Source organism: Chrysemys picta, chromosome 3, assembly GCF_011386835.1.
Source record: "Chrysemys picta bellii isolate R12L10 chromosome 3, ASM1138683v2, whole genome shotgun sequence".
Classification (NCBI taxonomy): Eukaryota; Metazoa; Chordata; order Testudines; family Emydidae; genus Chrysemys; species Chrysemys picta.
The window spans coordinates 138,261,627-138,281,112 of NC_088793.1; the positions used below are offsets into that span (position 1 = coordinate 138,261,627).

At 41.5% G+C, this 19,486-nt stretch overlaps 1 protein-coding gene across 1 annotated transcript in view; it reads left to right on the plus strand.

Moving 5' to 3' along the window:
- Positions 1–19,486, plus strand: part of WDR64 (WD repeat domain 64) — a 127,725-nt gene that overhangs the window by 70,497 nt on the left and 37,742 nt on the right. Inside the window, exons 10-11 of the mRNA XM_065589127.1 lie at positions 10,872–10,998; positions 15,775–15,923. Of these exons, the coding sequence (XP_065445199.1) occupies positions 10,872–10,998; positions 15,775–15,923 (276 nt within the window). The remainder of the gene's footprint in view (positions 1–10,871; positions 10,999–15,774; positions 15,924–19,486) is intronic.

Sequence of the window (19,486 nt, forward strand, 5' to 3'; positions counted from 1 at the left end):
GCCCAGCTGAAAATGTTTTTCAAGAGGGGGCCTGAAACCATAAAAAGGAGGGACAAACAGCCCAAGGCAGCCCCCTCTCTTGCCCTGCTCATCACATTCACCACACCTGAAGCGACAAAGGAAGCATTCATTGGACTCTGGGGGAGGGGTCCTGACCTACAGGGTATGGTCAGTAAAACTGCTGAAAGCATATGGTGAGAAACTTTTGCTTAAATCTGATATTGTTTGTTAAGTATTAGTAAACGTCTTACCTTTTTCCTGTAACAATTTCTGACTTTTATGCCTCATTACACACAACACACAGTCAACCTGTGGAACTTGTTGTCAGGGGATGTTGTGAAGCCCAAAACTATAATGGGGTTCAAAAAATAATTAGTTAAATTCATGGAGTAGGTCCATCAATGGTTCATGGAGTAGGCCCAAGGTGGTCAGAGATGCAACCCCTTGCTCTGAGTGTCCCTAGCCTCTGATTGCCAGAAGCTGGGAGCAAATGATTGGGATGGATCACTCTGTGACTGCCTGTTCTGTTCATTCCCTCTGAGGCACTTGGCATTGGCCAGTGTCAGAAGACAGAATACTGGGCTAGATCGCCATTGGTCTGACCCAGTATGGCCGTTCTTATGTTATGTACTTGTAGACTCACTCAATCTCTCTTCATAGTTAATAAAGGTGTTTTACTGTTTTATCTAATCCAGTGTGTTTAAACTGAAGTGTCTAAATAATTATTTGAGATCATAAACTGGCATATTATTCCCTTTAAGGAATAACAGACTTAATATATTTTTGTACTGTCCAGGAAAGGGCTGGGCAGAACATAGCATATGTTTTGGGGGGGAAATCTGGGACTTGGGGGCGGAAGGGTGTTGAGGTCACGGTACAGTATAACTGAAGCTGATGAGTACCAGGGTGTAGCTGGCAGGCTGCAGTTACACACAGACACTCAAGGTGTGGTTTGCACACTGGAAAGCTGTTGGCGATCGGCCCAGGTGGGAGCTACTTCAGCAAGGCATTGTAAGGAACCCAAGGTTGCAGGGCAGGGGTGACAGCTGCTCATTAGTCTGGGTTGTACCCTGGTATGATAATACTACTGGTTGGGTATTTGATTCTGAAATGTAATAGGCAATCTTGAACTTCACCAAATTATCTTTCTCATAAGGCACTAGTTGCTCAGCCAACTCCTGCATAGCACTGAATGAATATACTAGGGCTATATCCTCCTTGCCTTAGCCACCTGAGTAATCCCACTGGTAACAATTTGTTCCTGCATCTTCCAGTAATTAGCTAGAGCTGCAATACCTGGCTCGATCACCTTCAAGGATCACAAGAGAGACAACTACATTCTCTTCAGATAACTTACTCTGTTAAACAACATGGTAAGCAGAACTGCAGCTTTACCTCGGCTGTATGCATAGTGACCTTGTCTGCCCTTTGAGTTCTCTGACACTGGTCACACATTTCATGCACACGTCTCACATAGTTCCCTTCTTTGTGAACCTCACATCACTATGTCTCTATAACCTTTGATGAACACTTTCAAACAATTGAGCCATGCAATAACTGGGGGTGGGGGAAATCAACACTTCAGCCTAAAAGCAGCTTTTATTCTTCTCATCTCCTGGTCCTGCCTCTGTGCACAGGACTGGACTAGATGACCTCTCGAGATCCCTTTCAGCCCTACATTTCAGCAGTTCTGTGTTGATTTGTTGAATGTGTAGTATGGTGACTGAGGAAGAATGACTACTTCATGCTGCCCCAGAGGGGGCTGGATTTTGGTGAGCCTCATTTGTGTAATCGATGAAGTCCTGTAGCATCATTCATCTCTAAAGATCCTGATGAGGTTAGTTTAGAGTAACTCTAATGTCCCTTAATTAAAATCACTTGATTTCCTATAACTTACGAAACCTATCAACCAGGATGATGGGAATTTTAAAGCATAAAAAGGAACTTTGTCAAGTACTCTTTAGGGTGGTTCTTAGGGGGGTTCTCTAGGATTCCTGCAATTTCACATCCTCTCCCCTTAAAAACCCAGTGGATTAATAACCTTTTCTTTGATCAACAAATGCTGGCCAAATCTGAGGATGATGCAAGATGGTGTTGCCTCTCTCTTTTCCTCGCAAGCTACCACCATTGCCAATAATTGTCAAGGAGATGAGCCAGGGTCTGGGATACACACAGGAGCCATAGTACTGTGGTGCTCTTTTAAGCACATTGGAAAGAGTGTATCCGTTTCAGTGCTTAGATGACCAGCCCTGTTGACATGCAGACAGAGACAACACTTTCTCCTTAGCTTAAGCAAATGTTCTAGAGATGCTTTAAATAAATAGAGACAGGCCATGCAAGTTTGGTGGAAACAGCTCGAAGTAAAAAGTTAACTAATTTCAGGTACATTTGAGTTGAAACAGTCGCCCTTCTCCTTTCTCCCACTCCTCCCCATTGTTTTTTAATGTTTTTTGTGCATTTTCACAGGGCAGAGCCTACTGGCATTTTCTCATGAGGGATGCATGCACATAATTTGCAGGGGTAGTTGGAGCATGTCAGTTTGTCAGGAGAAGTTCTTTAATATATAACTAGAACAGCAAAGTTACTATGAATAACTGTCCCTAAGGTAATTACCACTAGTCACCTCCTAAAGTCCATAGTAAATGTGCTTGCATTTGCCTGCTGTCAATGCGTGTCGTGTATGAGTTCGTGCACAGTCGTGCGCGTATGTAAATACACAGCAGTGGCACTACGCCTCTCAGCAGTGCTTGTGGCACATTATGTTCAGGTTACTCATGTGAAACAGTTGCTTGCGTAATCTCCCCAGCTCACTGCCACAGGATGGAGAAAGGATCAAGGTGAAGCGGGGGGAGGGAGGCAAGAAAGATTTATGAATGCTGTTCTGCTGTTGTCTGAGCTTCTGCTGTCTCATTTAAATCACTGTACTCCCTCCACATGAGATGGAGATTGGAGGCAGAGCAAACAAGGAGCCAGCACGAAAGTATTTGATTTTCATTCATTCCTATTACTAAATCATGATTATAAAGTGCTTTGTGAAGGACAGGATGTAAAACTAAATTCTCTTCTATGGACAGTATTCAGACTTACAAAGCAACTGACTCTAAGGGGAGATGCAGAACCAACTTGATTCAGGTCCTGGAGGCATTTTGTGAACTTAGGTACACACAGTGCCTCCTGGAGCTCTAGGGGAGGGGAGGAGCAGCATCCTTTTATAGTCCAAGATTGTGTGCCAATGGGTTGCTCACCATGCCTACTCACGTCCTCTCTGGGGTACATACTGCTGTTGATGGCACACCCACACCTTGTAACCAATGGTCACTTCCTTGGCAAATGAGTCCCTAAACCTCTCCAACAGTGTGCCTTGCTGTGCTTTCTGGCTTCCGCTCGATCTGATTTGTTAACTGGTTTTAAATTTTGTCTTCGTCTAGAGGTTTCCAACCCTTGTCTTTATGCCATGCTGGTTCTCAAGCAGTGTGCTGTGGTCCTTTTCCCTCTGGTGTCCATAATGAAGCATCTCATATGAGCTCTTTGTCCAGTCATATATTGATTTGCATGATTTAATATTCAGCCTCTGAAATCTCAGGTTTCCAGTGTTAACATATCACTTGGAAAGAGAATAGTCTTGCAGGGCTTAAAGTTAAATAATGGAGATATCCTATCTCCTAGAACTGGAAGGGATCTTGAAAGGTTATTGAGTCCAGCCCCCTGCCTTCACTAGCAGGACCAAGTACTGATTTTGCCCCAGATCCCTAAGTGGCTCCCTCAAGGATTGAATTCACAACCCTGGGCTTAGCAGGCCAATGCTCAAACCACTGAGCTATCCCTCCCGCCCCAGAATCTCAAGAATAGCACAAGAAACAACTGGAAGAACTGAAGAACCTAATCATCCAAGAACCTAATCATCCCTCCCGCTTGCCTTTCCCTTGCTCTCATTTTCTGACTTGTTCTTCAACATAACAAGCATAAAGCACAGTGCTGAAAATAGATAATACCTCAGACTCAGCCAGCAGACATAAAGCAACTTAGGTTTTCCCAACAGATATAAAGATTGTCTTCCCTTCATCCAGAGGAGTCATAGAGTTTTTGTTTGTTTGCTTTTTAAGGCCAGAAAAGATCATTAGTTTATGTAGTCTGACCTCCTGTATAACACAGGATGGAAATTGCACCTTCACTAGAAGCTTCCCAGTACTCCCACTTACAGTTTAACTTGAGGAGTTCATGGGAATACCAGACCCACCTGTCTCCAGTTTGATTTTATCTATTCATGAACAGACATACATGAAACTGGAGTTTCTGAAAAGGTTTTATACACTTTTCTCTTTATTATCTGCAGCAGATTTCTTTTCAAGTCTCTACTGTGATTCCATAACTACTTGCTCTTGGATGATTAGGTTCTTCAGTTCTTCCAGTTGTTTCTTGTGGTATTCTTGAGATTCCACTACTTTTCCACACAATGCTGGGAATTCTTCCTGCAGAATTGCCTTAACTTCTAGCACTTTCATTCCCATTTTGACTTTCCATTTTTGCTGATCCAATTAAGTCAGTTTCATAATTTTTTTTCCACTCGCACAAATTTCCTGTTGCAAGTCTTCTCTCTGCCTTGCTATTTTCTCTCCAATGCTCCTCCTCAAAGCTTTTGAAGTTGCATGTGTTTACCAAAACCACAAGTAGATAATCTGAAATGTTAGACTAGGCTTCATCTAATTTTCCAATTTCTGTAGTCTTCCTGAGGGGAGAGTTAAGTAAATACAGTTGACATAGTATAGAGGCCGGAGGAACCATCTCGGAGAAACATATGTCTGAATGAAAAATTCTTTACATCAACACATTCTTCCTCAAAACAAATTAAATGTACAGTTGACATTTCCTTTATATCTGCATTTCCCAAGTAGGCTTCTGTATAACTATTCCATGATGTCTGATGTAACCAGCACAATTTTAAAACACAGCCAGGTTCTGACTCCCCCCTCCCCCACCCCCATTCTATAATTGTTCCTGAAACCTTGGAATTCCATAAGAATTGGTTTAGGTTTGTTTTTTCTTCAGGCACGAATTAGATTGTTTAGTGAGGAAGGAAATTTCCAACCACCTTCAGGTCCATCACCAGGACAAGAGAATTCCATTCTATCTTCCGATCTTGTATAACCTTGAATATTTTCAGTCTCAGGATATATTACTGTCTACCTTTATTTTACTATCAAATACACCAGGTTCTAAATTCCAGCTGCCTTTTCTTCTTAGCAATGTTTTCCAAACCAAGAGACCCTCTATATTTTAAAAATAAAATAAAAAACTCCCTTAATACTTTTATAATGTTAGAAATACTCAATAGTTCTTTTTAAATGAATGTATAAGCAGTTAGCTTTTGAAGAAATGCTTACTGTCACTTGTGATGCACTTCTTTTTAGATGTTGAGCTTATCACGGGTGAAGACTGTTTCTAACTGAATCAGAGTTCTCTTTAAGTATAGAGCTGCTGCCTACACATTGTACCCAGCAAACACGACATGGTGCCAAAACATTTAAAAACAAACTTTCAAAAGAAGCAAGTAGTACAATATGGTGCTTGGAGCGGATTGCGTCGAGACTCCTGGATTCTAGATCAGACTCTAACTCCAACATGCTATGTAGCCTTGAGGAAGTCACTTAAGTTCTCTGGCCCAGATCCTCAAAGGGATTTAGGCTCATAACTTCTACTGAAATAGCTTTCTGAGAATAGGAGTCTCTGTGCTGAAGTTTACCAAGCTGCAAAATGGAAAGAATACCTCCTGTGCTTACCTCACAGAGGTGTTGAGAGGCTTAAATTGTTGTTAAGTACTCAGGTTTAGAGACGGACTGTGCTCCAGTGCAGAATCTAGGGACATTTTAAACTTTATCTAATAGTAAGTTTGTAAAAGTAGCATTTCCAACAACTGTCTTAAGTCTTCAAAGGGCATCATATTAAGAGAAGGTTTAATATAAGGTGCTAATTCTTCTGAGTCATCCGTAATAAATTTGATCCTAACTGCTTTTCTTTCTGAAGTTGACAGATGTTGTGTTTTTGTTTTTTCTAAATGTTCTTCCTGTCAGATTTGCTTTCTTGACACTAGGAGAGATGAACTAAAGAGCAATTACTTTAGAGCTCAAACTGACGTTAATGAAAGTTTAATCTGCCCTCTCCCTACAAGTGATAGAAGTTTCTAAATCAATAGCATCCTGGGGATGGTGAATTTGAGTTTCACATAAAATAATGGTTTGGGTCACTTCTGAGGTAATACTGGCTGCAAGTAATTTCCTCATAATTCATTGGTGAAGTCAGTATGTAGCATGTCATTAAAAGCTTTACGAAATTACAGGTCTGTCGCATCTTATGCACATTTAACATGCGCAATTTCAGTTTTACGCGGTCGGCAAAAACAAAACAAACGAACAAAAAAAGAGAAAAATAACAATTTTAATACTGTACCTGTAGTGCGGGCGATTCTGCCCGCCATTGAACTCAATGTAATTTTGACTATACGCGGTTTTCGCTTTACGCGCTGACCGCGGAACGTAACCCCAGCGTAAGATGAGACAGATCTGTATATCCCTACAGTGAGCAGAAAGAGATCAAGAAAAATGTTTTATCTGTCTAATCTGTGGTAGGTATTTATAGGGTGCCTATCTGTAGTATCTAATATAATAGTCAGAAAAGCATTTGGAAATGAGCTCTACTCTTATTGTTGTCCTAGATATTTGTGCTTTTAACTCTGTTGGTTTCTTTTTCTCTTGGTATTTCCATTCCTATCATGAGCTGATGCTTATGGGTGGCTTCCACAAGGCTCATGGCACTATCCTTTTGCAATAGTCAAGTCACTCAAACAGTGAGTTTTAGGTCCCTCTTTCCCGTTGCAGAGATAAGATCCCTTGGGGTTGCATATATGTAATGCAACAATGCCCTTAATCTAGCTACTAAATGCATCTTTATTTTTGAATCCCTCTCACCCACCCTCCGAGAAATGTGCAGCTCTATCCTGGAGATTCACTGGAGAATCTTAGCTTGAATGGGAGTTCCCAAAAGTTGCATTTTCTTCTCACCATATGTCACTGAGTGACTGGACCCAGCCTCACCTGTGACTGATCAGTTACCTCCAAGCTGAGGTTGTGAGGTTAGGGGTCAGGTGATAGTCCGACAAAGGGGTCTTATGAAGCCAGCAATAACTCTGCTGACCTGGACAGTTGTAAAGAAGCTCTGGCATGGTGGAACTAGGGTGCTGGGGGTGCTGCCACACCCCTTGGCTTGAAGTAGTAACAACAAACACATGGTTTCCATCATCAGCACCCCCACTATAAAAATTGTTCCAGCACCCCTGCTTGCCTGAGTTCTTGGATTAGGGCAAGGACCCGAAGAGGATGAGAGAGGAGAAGAAAAAGCCTCTGGGAATTGTAGCCCCTGGGGGCAGAGGAAATAATTTTGCCTAAGATTTGGTCCAATCAATAAATTGTGCCCTAAGGCAAGGGCACGGAAACAGACTATATGGCATAGAATTGCTTCCTCCTGGACTGGTGCAGCAGCCCCATTGCTTGCACTATCTCTATACCTGAAGCTACTCATGGCTCTATTGCAGAAGCTGCAGATATCTTAACTCTGTATGTTTCTATAGCTGTGGATGTGGCTGCCCTATTTTTCAAGGAGACGCTCCCTTTTGGGGAAAGACTAAATGAAACCTGTCTCTGGCATATTTATCTGGAAGATTTTCATGCTCTTCACTGAGCCTCTGAGCTCCTCAGAAATCATTGATTTAGTCTCAGTATTTCTGTGAGGCAGGAAAGTATCATTATCCTCACTTTACAGACCAAGGGGCAGAGGTGAAGTGAGTTGCCTAAGGTCACACGGGAAATTTGTGGGAGAGCTGGGAAAAGAACCCACTTTTCCCAAGTCCCAGTCCAGAGCTTTAGCCACAAGATCACATTCTTTCTCATGTAATAGATGTAACTGCACCTAGCAAATGAGGACAATGCAGTGTGTCCCTCCTCAGAATGGTTTTGTTTTGCATGCATTACATCACCTTCCTCCTGTGTTTCTTTCTAAATTGTGGGAGTTTTGTGTGAGTGAGAGCTAGGAAAATAAGACACAGACACTTCTATAACTCGAAACAGTTGAGGAAGGGGCTGCCCAGCACTGACCACAGTGTTGCAAACCCCAGAATGGAGATGGCAGCATGGCTTTGGTCTTTCTCTTCCTTATGTACAGACTGGTTAGTGGACGCAGGGCAGCACGCCAACAGTATAGATGTAGCAACGGTGCGTATATGCACTCCCCCCTCATGCTTCTGGGGTATTATGTCTGCCCCTGCACTGTGCAGTTACAATGCCCTCAGCACCCCCAAGCAGATAGGGCTGCTCCTTCCTTCCCCACTCCAAGCATGAGGCATAAATTCACATATTTCAAGACTAGAATGGACCCATATGATCACCTGACCTCCTGAATAATACAGGACACAAACTTTCATCCAGTGTAGTATTTAAAAATCATGAGTCACCCCACACCACCAATAATATTGTCTTAAAGTTCATGAGGCATGCTTTTTTTCCAAATAAAACAAATCTGAGGTTCTCTTTGCTAGCCTGCTAGAGCCTTTGAGCCTTTAGGGTGCACTGCTTCACATTTTCAAGCTTTTCTTTGTAAACATGAAGGCTAGAAACTTTTTTTTAAATGAAAGTTTTAAATGCAGGCTCTTGACTCTAGCAGACAGGGCTTTAAGAAAGCTGCCAAATACTGAGACATTCTCAGTAAAATTGTGAGCATTGGCAGAACTACAGTGGATTCATGGTTCTGGCTCGTAGACCCATCTATGTGTGGTGGTGTCCTTAGGCCCGTGAATATGGATTATTTCACTCAATATTCTTTGCATAAATGAACTATTGATCATTGATGGAGAGGGGCCACAACTGAAGACCTTTCAGGTGAGGTGTGTGTGTGTGTGTGTGTGTGTGTGTGTGTGTGTGTATAAAATAGATGCATTGGACGTACTTTCAACTATCCATTTTAAAAAAAAAAACCTTTGTATATCTGGAATTTGAAATGTGTTTTCTGCAAGTGAGGCTGTTTCCTTCACTCACTGAGCTCTGATAATGTGAGCTCTGATAATCTGAATTCCTCTGGTCCCATGGGATTCTGTATAGGGTGGGAGATCAAGCAGTCACAGGTATTGCGCAACGCATGTGATATTAAACGACCTCAAAAAGGCATTAGGCCGCCATCTGGCTCACAACATACAGCAGGAGCTCCAGGATCCTAATCAGATTATTTCTATTTTTGGGACAAGCAGAGACCCCTGGAATTTCTGGGACTCAATAAATGGAAAAGATAAAAAGTAATATTTACTTCTAACTTCCCCCTCTGGTGCCAGTGATATTTTACAAATAGAAGGTATTTAACATGAAGGTTTAAAAAAAATCTGTTAACTTCTGAATGATCAGTGTGCTTTTTACTGGTGTATTAAAAGGACTGATGATTACAGAGTATTTCATTCAAAAATCCTAAATCACTAGTCACACTACAGAACCATCCCAACCTTTTCTTCCAGTGAAAAGATAAGGGTTAACATATCTTGTGTGTGTATTTAAACAATAGACACATCACCCTGCCATTGATCAATGGTCAAAGCTGGGTGTAGCCAGTACAATATAATGGTGCTTTTTAATTACTCCAAGTAACTTGCACATACATGAAATGATCACCATATTTTGGCTGTTGAATGAGACTAGACATGTATCTGTGCCTAAAGTTGCTGGTGATAGTAGAATAACTTTTAGTGGCATAATATGTCTATGTTATTGGGAAATCCATTGTGCTAAAACGTGGCATTATGGCATAACGTGGTAGTACTGAGAGCCGTATGTGTGTGTACAGCAGGGGGCTGGCTGTTCATGATTAGGACCTCTGGGGGCTACTGCAGTGAGGGATGTGTGGTGGGGCGGGGTGTATTTAAGTGTATCTTTTTGTTCATTCTTTTTCTGTTAGATTCATTTATGTAAATAAATCTTACTGACTGTAGTTAAAGTACTGTATACCTGGTCTGTCATTGGAGACCCTGGCCACAATGTTGAAAATACTGTCATCTAGTATCTGTGTGTGTTTTATCAACGCCTATACGAGAAGTGTAAAGTAGGGGAAAGGCCAGGGAATCTTGTTAAGGCAGCAGACTAAGACTCAGGAGTAGGACACATTGACAATTTTCAACAAAAAACACATATTCATTGAAACTGAAACTGTTCATGAAACCAGCTCAGTTCGGATGAATCTCCCAACTCAATTCCCCCCCCCCCCCCAAACAAATATTTTTAGTTTCAAGACTTTCAAACAAAGAAAACCTGGTTTCCCGGTGCTTCAAACCACTTTGTTTCAAAGTGTACGCTAATTAGACTAAACGTTAATAAAAAAGAGGTCAGCATCACAAGACATTTCAAAAGTACCAAAATGAAACATTTAGATTGATCCAAACTGAAACAAAAAACATTGGGTTTTTGGTTCATGAAAATTTTTGAGATTTCAATTTTTTGTACCAAATTGCACCAGAAAAGTGGGATGAGAAAGCCATTTCCCCTCCAGTGCTTATCATGAGATTAAGATCCTAGCTCTGTCACAGACTGCTTCTGAGACATTGGGCAATTCCATCTGTGTGCACAGTTTACCCTCCATAAAATGGGATACCGCTACTTTCTTTGTCTATCTTGTCTATTTAGATTGTAAGTTCTTCAGGACCGGGACTGTCTCATACTACGTGTTTATGCATTACCCAATGCAATGGGGCCCTGACCTTTGTTAGGGCTGCTAATTGCTACAGTAATACAAATAGTTAATAGTTGGAAATATAATAGTGACACACCATGCATCTTTTTTTCCTCCAGGTGTTTAGAGTGTGGGATATACAGACCCTTTCGCTGCTGCAGATCTTCCACGATAGTCAGGGGAAGGCTGGAGAAATGCAGATCTATGCCATGATATTTGACAATAACCATGGCACGCTTATTACAGGTGTGTAGACATAATTAGTGAATGAGGAACACCTTCCCCCTCATTTTAATTTTTGATATTCCATATTATGAAACATGCTTGCAGAAGGTGATGACAGCATGGCCTGGCAGTGGAGAAAGTTAGATACAGGGGATGTGCAGAAATCTAGGACATGACAGAAATTTCCCACACTTGGCTAATGAGGCATTTACAGATGAAGGCTATTTGGCATCCCTCCATTTGACATGGTGAAGGAGTTTCATTTTATATATAAAATCTGGTGTTCCTTTTAATTTGTGTATGTATGAGAGGCTTAAGGTGACAGTCACAGAAGATGATCTCTCTCAAGCCAAATTTCCCAAATTTTTGAAAGCTGAGCCCCTCTGCAGGACAATGAAACCAGTTGCACCCTCTTTCAGCCCTGCCATCTGTTTGTTTAAATCCCTTGAAAGGGATCTCTCCCCATGTCACTGTTCTTCAGAGAATGTTACAACCACAGTCAGTTCCCAAGACACTCGAGTTTAGAGTGTCTTGCCCTCCAGGCTGCTGGGTTAGGAGCTCTGTAGGCAGGATCCTGTCAGTCTGGGAGCCAGGAAAAGTGTGTTCTTGCATGAGAACAAGAGCATCTCCCATGGCCTACACTCTTCCTTTTAAAGGCTCCTGGCTGACATAATGTGGTCCAGCTGCCAGCCCCTCCCTCCTGGCCTGGCAGTTCGAACACACTCTTTGTGATGTGGCAGGTTCTCTTCCCACCTTCCAAGGAAGCTCCCTGCTTTTGCTGGGGGAAGGATGTGAACAACTTATCTTAAAAACAAGGAGGAATGGAAGGCTGCCTATTTCAACATGTTCAACATATTCATAAATTATCTGGAAAAAGGGATAAACAGTGAGGTGCCAAGTTTGCAGATGATACAAAAATTACTCAAGACAGTTAAATCCTAAGCAGACTGCGAAGAGTTACAAAGGGATGTCACAAAAGTGGGTGACTGGGCAACAAAATGTCAGATGAAATTCAGTGTTCATAAATGCAAAGTAATGCACATTGGAAAACATAATCCCAGTTATGCTTACAAAACGATTGGGTCTGAATTAGCAGTTGCAACTCAAGAAAGACATCTTGGATTCATTGTAGATAGTTCTCTGAAAACATCCACTCAATGTGCAGCAGTAGTCAAAAATGCTAACAATGTTAGGAACTGTTAGGTAAAGGATAGATAATAAGATGGTAAATATCATAATGCCACTATATAAATTTATGCTACACCCATACCTTGAATATTGTGTGCAGTTCTGATGGCCCTATCTCAAAAAAGATATGTTAGAAATGGAGAAGGGCAACAAAAATGATTAAGGGTATGGAACAACTTCCATATGAGGAGAGACTAAAAAGAGTGGCAGTGTTCCAATTAGAAGAGAGACGACTAAGGGGGAGGATATGACAGAGCTCTATAAAATCATGATTGGTGTGGGGAAAGTGAATAGGGAAGTATTATTTACCCCTTCTCATAAAACAAGAACCTGGGATCACCCAATGAAATTAATAGGCAGCAGGTTTAAAACAAAAGTATTTCTTCACAAAATGCACAGTCAATGTGTGGAACTTGATGGCAAGGGATGTTGTGAAGGCCAAAACTATAACTGGATTAAAAAAAGACCTAGATAATTTCATGGAGGATAGGTCCATCAATGGCTATTAGCCAAGATGGTCAGGGATGCAACCCCATGCTCTGGGTGTCTTTAGCCTGTGACTGCCAAATGCTGGGACTAGATGACAGGGGATGGATCACTTGATTGCCCTGGTCTATTCATTCCCTTTGAAGCATCTGGCATTGCCCACTGTCAGAAGATAGAATACTGGGCTCGATGGACCATTGGTCTGACCCACTATGGCCATTCTTATATTCTTATTTAAATACTTGGTTCTCTGTATCTCGTCCTCACTGGAAAAAGCCATGTTCTTATCTCATGTCTGCTAACGTGGTAACTAAGACAAGGTAAAATCCTAGTGAGGACATGTCAATTTGTAGTTTTAACACTTTAGCAGTTTGGAGTAAACCCTAGATTCCTTTATAATCTTTACCTCAAGCTGCTAACATGTAAACACTACAAACTGCCATGTCTTCACTAAGATTTTACCTTGCCTTAGTTAACATGAGGTAAGAACATACACTTTTTTTTTCTTAAAAACACAAAGCCTTGGTGGTGACAGAGTTTCTCACTAACTCTATAGATCTGAATGTTCTTTTTTTTTTTTTTAAAGAAGACAATTGTATTAGAAACAGAACAGTGACCATGGAGCCAACACTCCACTGTCTCTTGGAGAGAAGAAACTTATTTCATATTTCTGCAACTTTGTAGTGACAGAAGACAGTGGAGATTCTGACAGTAATCTTAGTACTTCTGCAGAGCTGGAAATTCACTGCTTATATCTTCTGGACATCTTCTGAACATGTTAGCTAAGAACCCGACAGAATGCTTGCCTCCCATTTTGCACCCAAACAACAATATTCTTAATCCACTATTGATCACTGTAATGGAGATCTATTTTCAGTTTTGTATATGGAAGAAAATAAATAGTTAGGTCCCTTTGTTAAAAGGCTTCAGTTGAGTGATAACAAAATTTGGACTTTAATAAAGAGCCCCAAATTCAGTTCTGTTATACGAGTATAAATCTAGAGTAATTCCAATGAAATCACTGGGAGGTACATGGTATAAATCATAGATGAGTGGCATTTCACCCAGTGTCTTCCTCCCATCATGCACCCCATGTAGCTGAGTTGGGCACAGGGCATCTGCACTGGTGCAGGTATGTGAGGATTCCTCCCTTTCCCAGGCTGTGGAGTGTTATCAGGCCTGATCTACGGTTGCTACTCAAGTCTCCGCATTAGCAATAGTTTGAATGCAGTGGCTGAGGTGAAAGTAGACATATTGGCCCCAGGGAAGAACCCCAGTTTGCTGCAGCCCAGTATTACATGTGTTGTTTTTTTCTTTAAACTTCTGCCATAAGGAGTATTGTTCATATGGGGTGTAGGGGATGGGAAGAGAAGACTTAGTTTTCATCTTAAACCTGTGCAGAATTTGAGATGTAGACAACTATTAAATGTCCATGTAGTCTATTGATTCCCATATTTTACATATATTTGGATCCTATAGTACTTGTCACTTGCACGGTTAATTGGTGGCAGTATTAGGGAATAGCACCTCAAACTACTGACTCCAAACCCGGAGTTTTAACCACAAGACCATGTTGCCAAATTAAACACCTGTTGTGAAAGGGCTGACCCCATTTAGAGTGCACAGACTCTTCCTGCAGTTTGGCTTAGCTAGTAAATCAAACAATGACTCAGTAACATAAAATGCAGCTGAGCTTCCTCCTAGGTTTGGCTATTTGTAGGGTTTCCCTCCAAAGGGAGGATACCACCACTTGTAACTCAACATCTGAGATAACTGGACCCACCTACCAGCCTGATTTGTCAATTACTTGAGCCTTCTTGAAGGGGGCTTACCACACATGCCTAGGGTGATTCAGCAGAAGAACCCTACGTTCCTGTAAAAGATGTTAGTCTGCCTGACCTTTCTGTTTAGTCTGGCATTTGATTGAGTCTCTCAAAGCTAAAGGCCAGTGAAACAGTTCCATGTGAAAAGGGTCATTTAAAGTTTTAAATCCTATAGGATTAGCAGATACATAGTTGGATATTTCCTCAGCTGTGAGATGAATTGTCTCAACTCAGACTCCCCAAACTGTTCTACAGTCCATAAAAGGCTGATTATGACTAAACACTAGGCCCTGCTAGTGATTCTGTTAAAAGGTAAAATGAATTCCTCCTCATTGCTGGAGAGGGAAAGAGATCCAAGTTATGCCTAGGAGAATTAATCCTTACTGTCATCTACCTGATATGCATTTACATAGAAGGCTTCAGATTTTAATCCTCTGATGTCCATACATCGTTATAGATACAAATGTTTATGGATGAGTCCTGCTCTCTATCATGCTCTATTTGCCTATTTTGACAGAAGCACAGTGGTGCTTTCTCTAATATTGCCCCATATGTCTGGAATCATACCCTGCACCTTGCAGACACCTTCTCCTCCTACACATCCACTGCTGAACCTAAGTCCTGTACCAGCTCAATTAGGTTGCAATAAATAAAATGGGAATTTAGATGTGTACACTGCACAAATAGGCGTGTGAGCTTATGCAGTTGAAAACTTTGACCATTATTCAGCCTTCTCTCATTTCCCTAGGCCATGGTTCATTTTGACTGTAAATGTTCTGATCAAGGAGATGTAGGTTTTATTTGTCTGCAAAGTGCCATGCGCACCGACAGTGCTGCATAAACCAAGATATTGAAAAGACAGCATAGCTTACAGATGATTTGCTTTGTTCTATAGGAAGTGACTTCTGGGATTGCTTTACTCAGTGAGATTGCTATCAGTCAGGATGACATTTATTTGTTCTCCCTACACTGTCCCACTCTGGAACTGTAAATCTCCTAGTTCCTATGGATCTTGGGGCTAGGGTTGCCTCTCCCATAAAAATTGGATAGTTGATTGTCTAAGGCAGCAACATATGATAAATATTCTTATTTAGTGATTGTTTATTGTGCTTGGGAGAGGTGACTATTTTCTACTTTTCTTCGGACAGCAGAAATTCTCTAGAACTGGCCAGAAGTGTCTCTTTATATTCTCTTGCTGAATTCAAATCAAACACAATGGTTTATATAGAGTAGATCCATTTCCTCGAATGGCAGTTTGCACAGTCACATAAATGATTAGTACCTCTCTTGCCATGTACAGGGTCATCAGTCATTGATATTTATCCTCTAACCCGGATGATACAAGACACCAAACAGGTTCCACAAACGCATGAAAGAAACATCAACGTACTGGCTTACAACAGGGCTTTTCACCAAGTTCTCACTATCTGTGCTGAATCTATTGTGAAGGTGAGCATAAACTTGCACCCTTTAAACCGGGAGAGAAAAAGAATGTTGCAGTTGCTTTTATCACAGATAAATTGTTGAGCCATTAGGCAAGAGTTAATTGTGTTTGTTATGCAAGCCATCATCTTTGTAGCTATTTTTATGCTGTAACTCTCTAGGGAAGTGGTAATCCATGATAAATAAGCCATTTAACATCAAAGCAGCATTATTTCTATCAGGTGACCCTTTCAGCTGAACTGCAGAATCAATGTAATTAGTCTCCTCTTTCACATTAGGCACCAGAAGGATGGGTGGGGAGGAGGAGGGTCTGGTCTTGCTGTGGAACTCCTTTTTCTTCACTTGGGTTTTGTTCCACACTACATCTACAGGAATGGAGCTTTGTATATAAATTTATGAAACAGTGATCATTGGTTATTATGTGGCTACAAAAAGCTATTTAACAGCTGTGATTGATATAAGAATGCTCTGGATGAGCAATTTAAGCATGTATACATAGTCCTCGATTCAGGAGCACATCCCTATTCAGGACACCACTTATGCATCTGTTTAAAGATAAACATGTGCTCATGGCCTATTGCAGCTCAAGGGCTTTCTGAATTGGGATTTAAACCATGAAAAATTACTTTGGAAACTATGTAGAATCTGGGAAAACTACAACACTAGAAGAAGATTCCGTATCAAAGGTTAAGCATTCTTCCCGTTTGCTCTATCCAAGGGTAACAGGCTGACTTGCCCTAAAGGATGGAAGGCCTGGGGCCAGCAAAACCTGCTTACTAAGGAGCCACCCCTGAGAGGAGTCAGGTGATAGCAATTGCCCAGTAAAGAGCAGTGGGAGGCTGCAGTGAAAGTGGGAGCTCAGGAAGCTGTGGTAGAAACTGAGGAAAGGCTCCTGCAGGGAAGACCCTGACATGAGGGGAGCTGCCCCAGCTAGGATGACTAAAGCAGGAAGAAGACCTTGACACCAGGGGAATTTGGAAGGCAGACCCTGAAAGTTGAGCTCTACCTGGGTAAAGCCTAGGAGTGGTGATTGAACTGGAATCCGCTTCTGAGAACGAGGGCAGGGGATTCCCTATGTAAGGGGAGAAAGACATTGAATTGTAGCATTGGGGTCTTATGGGCCAAACTGTCAAAGGGCTAAATAAATTGGACCCCAGGAGGGGAATGTTTTTAAATTTAGCTTTGGACTATCAGAGTGCAGTTCCTGAGGGCCCTGAGGAGTTGGAGGAAACAGGGCAGGGTGCTGCAGAGTGACCTCTGTCCACAAGCCGGTGCTCCGGAGGCAGCTGCCCTGTTACACCAAGCTACAAGACTTAACTGCCACCTTCCTATTATCCTTTCCCTACTCTCTTCTCTGAACCTTCTTCCATGTGGCTGATAGGCCTGGATCCAGCTTGCTGGCTTTGTCTGCCATACCCACACCCTCTCCTCTTTCAGATCACTTGTTGTATGCAATGGTGGTGTAGCCATGTTGGTCCCAGGATATGAGAGACACAAGGTGGGTGAGGTAATATCTTTTATTGGACCGACTTCTGTTGGTGAAAGAAACAAGCTCTGTGGAGCTCAAAAGCTTGTCTCTTTCACCAACAGAAGTTGGTCCAATTACAACAACTAATTTTTATTTTTTTAATTGGACCAGTATTGTAGAGCCTATAGACTTTATCTAGTCCTTCCCTTAGAAAAAGTGTTAACAAACTAGACAAACATAAAAAACTGGTCTCTCGCTTTTTTTTTTTTTTAAATTCATCCCCCTTCCTCAATCTGAGTTGCCTGTTTTGAATGTGAGCTTTTGGGCAGGGTCCCTGGGTAAAATGTTTAAAAGCACTTGAGCCTCAGTGCCATTTTCAAAAGTGATTTAGGCACTTAGAATCCTTCATCCTATTGACTTTCAATGAGGCTTAGGTTCCTATGTAACTTCGGGCCATACATTAGAAGGTATCTGTCTAAAAATGCAGATAGGCAGCTAGTGGGATATTCAAAAGCACCTAGATACCAAGCTCCTATTGATTTCAGTGGGACTTAGGCACCTAAATACCTTTTTAAAATCTGGTTCTTAAGCACTTTTGAACATTTAACCACTTGCCGTCATACTTTGTAAAGCACCTTGCATACTTCTGATGCTATGTCAGTGTCTTAAAGTCTTTAGGAAACTGGCTAATTCTCAAGTGCTGAGTATCTAGGAGCTGGCTTATTTCTTGAATATGGAGACACTTTCCCTGGAGTGAACCCCAACATGCCCTTCCTCAGTGCCAGAGATGCAGTTTATTACCAACATGATCAGTTCCCCCGGCTGCCAGTTTCCATCTCTATCTTCAGGCCAATGAACCAACTGTGGGTACATAAGCCGCATGTGGAGGTCAGGAAGTCAACCAGCAAGACTCACTGTGGACTCACCAACAGTGGAAGAACAATAGGGAGGCAATACTCCTGGCGCTAAGAGGCACATAGAATAGAAGGACATTGACCTTCCTGGAGAAGCCTTATAGAATTTAATAAATAGCCTTTCTGTGGGTGTTATAAGCCATTCTGTAGACTTTAATAGCGAATTTTATCCTTCCTCTAAAATTGCATAGGATGTCCCAGAAAAAAAACCTATAAAATGGATCACATCTTCTTCTATTCTATAGGCTTTAGCACTAATTTAACTACATCAGAATCCAATTCTGAATTGGATTGAATAGTATCACAATAGCCCTGAATTATGGGAAACTGTTTTCTCTTTCCCACCATCTCTATTTTTTGTAGAAGCATAAAAAAGGGACTAATTTTGTCAATAAATGCAATGATTTAAATATGAACCAACTAAAACTACTTGCTATAAAAATGTCAGAAAAGCTATAGGCAAAATTGGCCATTAATTTTGAGTGTCCTGCAGTTGACTCCTGTATCCTGATGATCAGAGGTGCTGAGCACCCACAGTTCTCGCTGACTTCAGATGGAGTTATGGGTAGAGCTGAGCAAAATTTTTCAGACCAACAGTTTATTTGCCAAAACATGGCGTTTCAGGCTATGTGAAACTATTTGCAAATTTGACCTAGTTTCAGCCCAAGACACATTTTTTCAAGGCTCAGCCCCAGGAAACTCATGTGTGTGTGTCCATGTCCCTGTCCTCATCTAACCTTTAGCCCAATAGTTAGGACACTTTTCTGAGTGTGGAAGACCCAGGTTTGAATCCCCACTCTGCTTCAGGACTTGATCTCAGATCTCCAAGTTGAGTAGCCCAACCATCAGGCTCTAGGCTAGTCTAGGGTAGGTTAGTCTCAACCTCTCCTATTTAAGCTATTCCACTTTGTATAAATACTTAAATATTCATTGGGGAAGGGACTTGAATTCTGACAAAATCTGAACATTTTCAGAATCCAAGCAAATATTTTTTCTAATTTTTTTTGTTTGCTGGCCAAAGCGAAAAATCAATTGTTAACCCAGGTCTAGGTATGGATGTTCAACATTACTGAAAATTGGGTCCAACTGGGGCACCCAAATGTAGTGGCCACTTTTGAAAGGCTAGTTATACTCTGAGAAATGAGGCTATTTGCATCACAGTCACATCCAGAGGCCTTACTCAGGAT